The sequence below is a fragment of the Microtus ochrogaster genome, chromosome 2 (assembly GCF_000317375.1).
Source record: "Microtus ochrogaster isolate Prairie Vole_2 chromosome 2, MicOch1.0, whole genome shotgun sequence".
NCBI lineage: Eukaryota > Metazoa > Chordata > Mammalia > Rodentia > Cricetidae > Microtus > Microtus ochrogaster.
The window spans coordinates 3864342-3874144 of NC_022010.1; the positions used below are offsets into that span (position 1 = coordinate 3864342).

General features: G+C 49.8%; 1 protein-coding gene across 1 annotated transcript in view; it reads left to right on the forward strand.

Annotated features, from left to right (window-relative positions):
• The window catches only part of Usp30 (ubiquitin specific peptidase 30), a 28149-nt gene that overhangs the window by 4368 nt on the left and 13978 nt on the right, over window positions 1–9803 (forward strand). Inside the window, exons 4-6 of the mRNA XM_005344255.3 lie at window positions 3717–3820; window positions 8208–8306; window positions 8804–8849. Coding sequence (XP_005344312.1) covers window positions 3717–3820; window positions 8208–8306; window positions 8804–8849 — 249 coding nt within the window. The remainder of the gene's footprint in view (window positions 1–3716; window positions 3821–8207; window positions 8307–8803; window positions 8850–9803) is intronic.

A 9803-nucleotide genomic window follows, 5' to 3' on the forward strand; every position in this document is an offset into this window, starting at 1 on the left:
GGCGGGGAGGAGGCGTAAATCCTCAATAAATAAATAAATTAAGAAAAAAAAAAATAAAAAATGGAGCCATTTATTTTAAAAATTGTCAGTTTAGCCAGAAGTAGTGGCTCACTTTTTAATCCCAGCTCTTGGGAGGCGGAGGCAGGTGGATGTCTATGAATTTGAGGTCTTGAATGTCTTGGTCTAAAGAGCTAGTTCCAGGACAGCCAGGGCTACACATAGAAACCCTGTCTCGGAAAACCAAAAAGAAACAAATAAATATATCCACTACCACACTTCAAGTCTTAGTAGTTTGTTTAGAAAGTGAGTGTTTTGGCCCAGGAACTAAGATCATTCACAAAGTAAAGACAAATAAAGCCTCTTAGGATTTGCTTCCTTTTGCCTGTCAGAAAAGATTAAAAAGCAAATTGCAGATGCCAGAGCCTGGCAGCTGTTAGCTGGGGTGTGCTGCGATGGGGGTGGAACTTGGTCTGACCTTTCTTGAATGTGCTTTAGAACAGCCCGGGAGCCCTTGCAACCTGGCCAGTGCTGTCTGGCCTGAAAATCTCACGGCTAAAAGTCTTCCTTGTGGCTGCTGTTAGTGTCTGCAGAAAGATGTGAAGACTTTTTATTTATGTGTATGTGTGGGTGCCTGTGAAGGCCATGAGGGAGAGTCAGGTCTCCTGGAGCTGGAGTTACTGGCAGTCGTGAGCTGCCCCGCATGGTGCCGGGAACTGAACTTGAGTCCTCTGAAAGTGCAGATAAACTCTTAACTGCTGAGTCATCCCTTCAGGCCACCTGTTCAACCTCACTATTGTAAATCTGTGTGCAAAAAGGCTATTTATTTATTTACTTACTGTGTGTGTGTGTGTATGTGTGTGTTTAGGTACATACACATGGCATGGCCCACATGTGGAGGTCAGAGGGCAACATGGGAGTCTGTTCTCTTCTGCCCCTTGGGTTTCGGATTAAATCAGGTCACTAGACTTTGTAACGAGCATCTTACCTGCCAAGCCATCTCATCAATCCCAATTCAGTTTTGAGCAAAAGTTTTGTTTTTATTATTTTTAACTATTGAACTGTCCTTGATGGTACTTGTTTAAATCTGGATATTACATGGTAGTGCGCAAAGGTCTCCAGCATGTTCCTAAACACCCAGGGTTGTGGGTGCCTGACAGAAGCTGCCAAACAGGGCCGCTTTACCACAGTTTGATCTCTTTTAATTTTGGGGAGGTAATAATGTTAAGTTAAGAGGAACAGCATAGAAAGTAGAACGTGACTTCATCTTAGTGGCACGGGAGCTTCACAGCTAATGGCAGCTTTCTAGGCAGGAGGTTAAAATGGAGATGATCCTGGTGCAGCACAGTTACTGATGTCTTAGCAAACATTCACTGTGCCACTGCCTGGCTACAGCAGCACTTGGCCTGTGGGAAAGTGCTCCTGCTCAAGTGTGTGGACCAAGAGGCTCTGGGAGCACATGTCGTAATCCCAGCAACGCCTGGCAGAGACAGAGGAGTCCCCGCGGCCAGCCAGTTTAACCCAGCAATGAGTTCCAATTTTAGCGAGTGTGTTGGTCTCAAAAAATATGGTGGAGAGTAGTGGAGGAAGAGGTTTGACGTCCAATTCTGGCCTCCATTGACACACACACCTACATATATGTGTGTGAGGTGCTGTGACATCCGACTCTGGCCTCCATAGACACACACACCTACATATAGGCACATGAGGTGGTATTTTTCTGGCATTGCCATCTCTCTGATGAGTAGCCACTGCAGCTCTCCTGCTTGTGGGCCATTGTCTAGAAATGGCTGCTCAAGGCTCTGCCTGTGTTTGAGTTTGGGGTTTTTGTTGTTAGTTCTTAGTACTTTTTTATTAGAATTTTTTTCTTTTAAAAATTGATGTGTATGTGGGGGGGGGACACATGTATGTGGGTGTCATGGAGGCCAGAAGAGGGCACTGGGTTCCCTGGAGCTGGACTTAGAAAGGTGAGCTGGGAGCTGAACTTGAGTCCTCTGGAGAACACAAGCGCTCTTAGCTTCTGAGCAGCCTCTGCAGCCCTGGCACTTTGTGTATCCTACGTCTTTGCCCCTTTGTGGCTGTGTGGCCTGTAGCCACCTTGCTTCGTAGCTCAGCTTGTCTATGATCCCTGCTGTTCAGCCTTCCTTTCTGCTGCAGCAGCAGCTCTGCACATGGCCATTACACAGAAGCATGTGTCCTCGGGTATCAGGCGGAGCTCTACTGTTGGTGGCAGGTTATGAAACTGCCAGTGACCTTGCCAGGTTGCCTCATAGTGTCCCAGGCAGCCATTGACATTTTCCCAGGAGTGTGATTCCTTTCTCAGCTCTACAGCCTTTGTCCTGGAGGGTGAAGGGCTGGGCCTAGTTGCTCACCTCCTGCTGCTCAGGTAGCAGCCTCCCGTGCCCTGCCCCTGAGGCTCTGGCCATTGTCAAAGGGTGGGGCTGCCCTGGGGGCAGGAGGTCAGCAGTGTTGCCACCCTCTGGAGTCAGAGTCTGAAGTGTCAAAACCAAGGAGGAGAAAGTCTGCCCTGTGGTGCGTGGATCACTGAACCAGATCCTGAGACTGCAGGGTCTTTCTTTACCTCCCACTTGAGCAACACTAGCCCTGTGCACTGCGCCTGGAGGTCAGATTAGAGTCAGCACTCTGTGCCTGTGGCCAGTCTAGGGCCCCATCTTTTTTTGTTGTTGTATTAGTTTGTGTATTAGATGGGGGGGAGACGATGCCACTATGTAGTCTTGGCTGTCCTGGAGTCTACTGTGTAGCCCAGGCTGGCCTCAAAGTCAAAGAGATCCAGCTGACTCTATCCCCTGAGTGCTGGGATTAAAGTCCTACACCACCCCCACACCCAGCTTCAATGCATTTGTATTGTTTATGTGCCTGTGTGCATTTGTGTGGGTATCCTTAGCTGGAGTTAGAGGTGGAGAGCTGCCTGATGTTGGCGCTGGGCTCTGAACTCCAAACCTCATGATCGAGCAACAAGTTCCTATAACCACTGCAACCCCTCCAGTCCTGGGGCTGCCTGTCTTGCTAGTGAAGCCTCTTAGTGTCCAGGCTGTATCTGTGCTCCATCTGCAGAGGCTGCTCCATCCACAGAGGCTGCCTCCTGACCCTCGGTGTAGATAGAGCAGACCCAACTCTATCTTTTTATAATTTATGCTATCTTTGTTATCATTATTTGGGATAGGACCTTGTTCTGCTGACAAGATTGGTTCCAAATTCCTGGGATCAAGAAATCTTCCTACCTCAGCATCCTCAGCAGCCGGGACTATGGCCCATGCCCTGTGCCAGACAAACTTCTGTTTATAAAGTAATGCATTCAGCTGCCCCTTCAGCTGCTTTATGCATTCCAGCACGCTTAGTGCCTGGTGGTCCGTATGAGCAAAGGCTGAGAAGTCATGGCAGAGCCGTGGGGAGAGGTGCTCCACGCTGGGTTTGGAGTTGACCTAGTACTGAGGGCTCCTCAACCTTGGGGATTGTGAGTTCAGATCATACTCAACTGACAGTCATGGTAATTTGTAGCTTCCTGAAATCTTAAGATTCATTCAACAAACATGCTGTGCCTGCTTGCTGATTCAGCAGTGTGTGAGGCTCCAAAGAGCGTGAGGGAAGAGGGAGCTGCGGTGCCACCTGACACTGCTGTCACCTCTGCTGCTGTGGTGTGCGACACATCTGGCCAGATCTGCTCTCATTCAGTTGTTGTCTTCCTTTCTTGTACCCAGCTTTGTCCTGCCAAGAAGTCACCGAGGATGAGGTCTTGGATGCAAGCTGCCTTCTGGATGTCTTGAGAATGTACAGGTGGCAGATCTCTTCCTTTGAAGAACAGGTGAGCACTCCAGACAGCAGCAGGCTGAGCTTGGAGAGTCCTTTTTCCTAGGGACTCTGTGTGTGTGTGTATGTGTGTGTGTGTGTGTGTGTGTGTGTGAGTGAGATCAAGCCCAGGCCTTGAATATGCTAGGCAAGTGCTCTTTTCCCAGTGAGTTATATCATCTACTTTTCTGGGACATTTTGGGCAGCCTTAGTGTTGTGTGAGAAGAGCTCTAATGTCTCACTGCTGTCCTGATCAGAGAGGACTCAAAACTTCATGACACTTAGGGATAGACACCTGGCATTGGGCGAAAACAGTGGTCACACGGGAGAACTTCTGGCTTCCACTGACTGCACTCCAAGTCGTGAGAGACCCTCCAGCCCATACCCTTGTTCCAAAGGACCCATCTTCAGAGATGACTTTAGCGCCCCCAGGCCTCGAGCAGGCATCTCTCACAGCCAAGGGGCTTTGTTCAAGATGTTCTCCCTCCCCTTTTGCAACTTCATTGTGGTCTTTGGAATTTGGCATGCTTCCCTCCTGCCCACCATTACCCAGAATGACTCTGAGCCTGGGCCCCCAGAGTGACACACTCCAGCTTCCCCAGCACCCAGGGGCATCTTCTCCAGCTGCGTCTCCAAGTGGCCTGGCAGGGAGCAGCTCCTCAGAGATGACCACACTGGGGCTGGATGGAGGTGTGGAAACATGGGATGGGGTGAGTGGCCCACACCCCTTGGTCTTACAGATTCTTTCTTGTTCCTCCCTGATCTGAAGCCCTGTGCCGTGTTTCAAACACAAAATGGGTGATGAGTATCTTTGTGAAGGTTTCTCTTGCTGGCTGCACTTGTGCGCTGAACTCTGTGCGTTTCTATCTCCATTTGGAACTGACCTCAGCTGCTGGACTGACTCAGCTGTCCTTCCCTGGGTCTCAGCTGGGAGAGTGACTCCCAGGTCAGTCTCCAAGGGCATTGTTCCTTTTTGTAAGTCCCACCCTCCTGTCAAGGACCTTCTCAAGCCAAGTCACCATTGGAACCAAGTCCGTGCACGGCCGCTGATGGTCCAGTCGTGATGCAGCCACCGTGTCTGTGTTACTACATCTCTTGCTCCTCGAAGAGACAGAGTGTTGGTCTGCTGTTGGTCCAGAGCCAGCTCACACTGACGGGCAACCCATTTTGTGTCTAAACCAGGAGCTATAGCTGGTTTATAGGAGATGCACTAGGCTCAGTCTTGCATGTGTTTTACCTAACTGCATCCCTGTGCAGCCCAGTAAGGAGTCAGCGTACAGATGGGAGCACAGGGTCTCAGAGGCAAAGTGGCAGAGGCAGGGCCGAAGCTGTCACCCTCCACCCTCTTCTGTAGTATTGCCCCTCTTCTCACAGCCCGAACAGCTTACAGACTGGCTGACACAGAGGCTGTGTGAGCCTACAGAAAGAGCCAGCTACCTGCTGGCTCTCCTTCCTGACAGGCCTGAGCTCGTGCCTGAGCGCTTGTGCCATTGGCTGATGGTGGGTGGCCTTCCACAGCTGCCTCTGGATAAGCACTGGCAGACCTGAGCTCAAGGTCACTCCACAGAAAAAGGACTGGGAGTAGCTCAGTCAGAGGCAGACTCACATGCCCAAGGTCCCATCCCAGTACTGCAAATTACATTTAATTTTTTAAAAAAAGTTTGTTGTTTTTTGAGACAGGGTTTCTCTGTAGCTTTGGAGCCTGTCCTGGAACTAGCTCTTGTAGACCAGGCTGGCCTTGAACTCACAGAGATTCACCTGTCTCTGCCTCTCAAGTGCTGGGATTAAAGGTGTGTGCCACCACCGCCTGGCTAAATTAAAATTGTAGAATGATGAAATAGTGCCCCAGTTTGCTGTGATTTCTGCTTGGAGAGTGTCCTAGTTAGGGCCACTGTTGCTGTGTGGACACATCATGGCCAAAAGCAAGTCGGAGAAGAAAGGGTTTATTTGACTTCCACTTCCACATTGTAATCCATCTTGAGAGAAGTCAGGGCAGGAACTCAAGCAAGGGGCAGGAGCTGATGCAGAGGCCATGGAGGGGTGCTGTTTGCTTTCTTGCTTTCTTATAGAACCAGGACTACCAGCCCAGAGTTGGCACTACCCAACCACAGTGGGCTGGGCCCTCTTCCATCGATTGATAACTAAGAAAATGTCCCACAGGCTTGCCTACAGTCCAGTTTTTTTTTTTAAAGATTTATTTATTGTGTATACAGTGCTCTGTAAGCATATGTGCCTATATGCCAGAATAGGGCACCAGATCTTGTTATAGATGGTTGTGAGCCACCATATGGTTGCTGGGAATGGAACTCTGGAAGGACAGCCAGTGCTCTTAACCTCTGAGCCATCTCTCCAGCCCCTCTACAGCCCAGTCTTACAGAAGGCATTTTCTCACTTGAGGTTCCCTCCTCTCTGCTGACTCTAGCTTGTGTGAGGAGACACAGAACTATCCTACACAGCAGGGCCTGGCTGTCAGCTGAGGAAAGGTGGGGGCTGCTTCAAGGATCCAGCCTAGAATGGCATAGCTCAAGTGAGGCGTAGGCAGGAGCTGGAGAGGTTTGGAGTTGGAGTGTGCTTAGGGGTTGGAGCCTCAAGCTTCATGCTGGTTTGGCCCAGTGGGTGGTGAGAAGGAACCTGCAGGTGACTGGATTGTTTTAGGGTGTGCCTCAGCGCAGGGGTAGGGATGGGAGGCCTGAAGGAAGAGTAGAAAGAGAAGGGGGCAGCACTGAAGGTCAGGGAAGCCTGGAATTGGAATAAGCTGGGTATGCTGTGGGATCACAGAAGAAGCCAGGGCTAAGCCTGTCACTGAGTACAGGACTTCTCAGGAGCATGTGGGGCCCTCGCCTGCTCTAGAAGCCATTGTGTGCAGGTCGGGGGAGGCTTCTCTTTGGCGGAGGGAGCTGCCATCAGGCTGGATGGGGTCTTTTCAGAAGCTGGGTGAGCTCAGTGTCTAGTGCCCGCTTGGAATGCACGTGACTCTGGCTTCCATCGCCAGCACTGCAAAGCCAGACATAAATAAAAGCTGAAAGAACTGATTACTGTGGCCTGACACTGAGCTCAAATACGGGATCTGCTCTACCAGCTTAAAACAATCACCCTGCACTTGTGTGCAGTCCACAGGCCTGGGGGCCAGGGCCTGCGACGGGGAGAGAAGGAGCCCAGAGCAGCCATGCAGGCTATAACTTGGGGAGGAGGTCTTTCAGATGCTCCTAAGAGACATTTCCTGTCATAGGAGCCAGTAATACCACCTCTGCACTCATTCCAAGTATTGGAGCAGAGAGTCATGGGCGTCTGTGCATCTACATGCTGAGCAGAGTCCACCACAGAAGTCAGCAGGCAGAGCGCTGCAAGTGAAGAGTTCATGTAATTAATCTTAATCAATAAGACATCAGGAGTCAGATAGCAGGGAAAGAACCTGAAAGATCAGAGAAGCAGGGAGCAGCCACCAGTCACCTCCTATCTTTACCATTCGCCATTTAAAAAGGCCGAGATCCTCTATCCACCCCGTCTTCTTGTCTCTGTCTGTCTACAGTCTTCTAAACCTCTGTGGTTAATTTTGGTCAGCTAGTGGCTAGCTTCACCCTCTGATTCCAGACAAGCTTTATTTGTCAGAACACAATCAAAATACTACATGCAAGTGCCTGCCAGTGGGCAGAGAGATGAAGATAAAATCCTTCCCTTGGTCACTGAGCCTTAGGGCTTTTCCCACCTAACCACAATGCTGCATCATCAGCTCCAACAACAAAAGCAATACTTTTTTAAATATTTATTTTTATTTTCTGTGTGTAGGTGTTTGTCTCGTGTGTTCCAAGAGGACAGAGGAGGGCCTCAGATCCTCTGAAATGAGTTACAGATGGTCATGAGCCACCATGAGGGTGCTGGGAACCAAACCCAGGTCCTCTGCAAGAGCAGCCAGTGCTCTCATCCACTGAACTATCTCTCCAGCCCCAAACAAAATTTTATACAGTCAGCCCTTAAAGGAAGGGGATTTTGCTTCATGCTACATTGTGGATAAACCTTGAGGACATTGTGCTCAGGGAAATACATGTTCTATGGTGTACAGTGGCACAGAAGCAGGACAGTAGTGAGTCCGGTTCCATTCGTATGAGCTGTCGGATTTCTAAGGACAGAGGTAGGATGGTGGCTGTGGTGTCTCGGATGGAGATGAACAGGGTGCTGGTTGCACAGTGATGTGAACATGCTTGGTGCTGCTGTTGTGCCCCTGGCAAGGTTGAGGTGTTGAATTTTGTACTATGTACATCTCGCCTTGTTTTTAAAGGAAGCCCCTCCTGGAGTTGGGTGCAGGTGTCCTTCAGTGAGTGGGACCCTGAGAAAACAGAAAACACTCTGCCCTGGTAAGGGTCAGGTCTGCTCTGCTCTCTCAAGGATGCTCTGTCCTTTGACAGGATGCCCACGAGTTATTCCATGTCATCACCTCCTCACTGGAGGACGAGCGGGACCGCCAGCCTCGTGTCACTCATTTGTTCGATGTTCATTCCCTGGAGGTGAGGTCTTCATGGCAGCCCGTGCTTATGTAGTGAGTCTTTGTAAGCCCTAGACGTGAACATAAGATCCAGTGACTGGAGGTGTGAGGCTGGCAAACCTTAGACAGCATGCTCCTGTTGGTGTGTGTACTAGGGGCCAGCTTCTTTAAGATGACTCTCTGCTGCAGCTTGGGTTTTGTTGGAGGAGAGAATAAGGCTTGTTTTCCCTGTTAGTAGAGGGGGGCGAAGGCCATGGGTTCCCCTAGTGAGTGCTTATCTCCCTGTAACACTGTAAAGAGCTGACTGGCAAAGGGGAAGCATCCCAGAGAGAAGAAACATGTTTTGTGGCCACCATATAGGAACTCATGTAGAAATCAGCCCGAAGGCTGTCAGTGCCACCTTCAGAGCGTGGGCTGTGGATAGCGTTGCGGGTGGCTCAGAAACTTGTAAGATTGCTGGGGGGCGAGGGTTGTTAAAGGGTTGCAACTGTGTTTTCAGTCTCTCTTTTCTTCCTACAGCAACAGTCAGACTTGACTCCCAGACAAGTCACCTGCCACACAAGAGGTAGTCATTTTCTACTGATTAAATGTGTATTTCTAAAGAAATGAATGAAAGCAAACTGTGTACCTTTTAGATGGGCCAAGAGCTGCGTATGTCTCTCTTGCTGGCAGCATCCAGCTGCAGCTGTGCTGGACCTTTACGTCTGCTGAGGGCCTGGAGTGTTCTGGAAAAAGCTTTCAATGAGGCACTCCAAGTCCTCCAACCCAGCTTAGGCTCCTCTCACCACTTCTGCTTACCCTAAGCAAGCTACCCTACCTCCCCTTGAATGTTAGTCCTGGGAAAGATCCAGTAAACAGAAATCTGTCCTTCAGCATTTCCACTGTGGCCAGCTTTCACTGCAGAGAACCCTTTGTATTCTCAAGAGTTGAATCAGCACAGCCTCTGGGTCGTGGTAGTTGGGCTGGCGGTCAGTCCCTGGCAGCACCAGGCTTTGCAACTCTCATCTCATCTGAGCTCCACAGTGGATCCAGGAAACAATGACCCATTTTCACCAAATGAAATTTACAGAAACCAAGGGTAGGCTCATGTCCCACACTTGTGATGCTGAAGCAGGAGGATTTACTGTGTTTTTAAGGCCAGTTTGGGGCTGTATAGTAAGTTTAGGTCAGCCTGGGTTAGAGCATAAGACCATATTTCTGTGTCTCAAAAAAAGGTTGGGGAGAGAGAAGAAATAATTTTCCAGGTCACATGACTAATAAACAGACTCAAGACCTCAGTCAGGACTGTCTGATTCTCGAGAGAGAGTTTCTCATGAGAGTTTTGTCCACTAACCCCATCCTCGTCAAAGAGCAGCCTATACAAGTTGTTTATTCAGGTTGTTTCTGTGCTTCCCTTGCTTTATGGAAAGCTTGCACCTCCTCCTGCCCTCTCCAACAGTCCCTGTGCACCTGTAGATCTCATGTGCATCCTTCTCCCCCCCCGCCCTCTCCAACAGTCCCTGTGCACCTGTAGATCTCA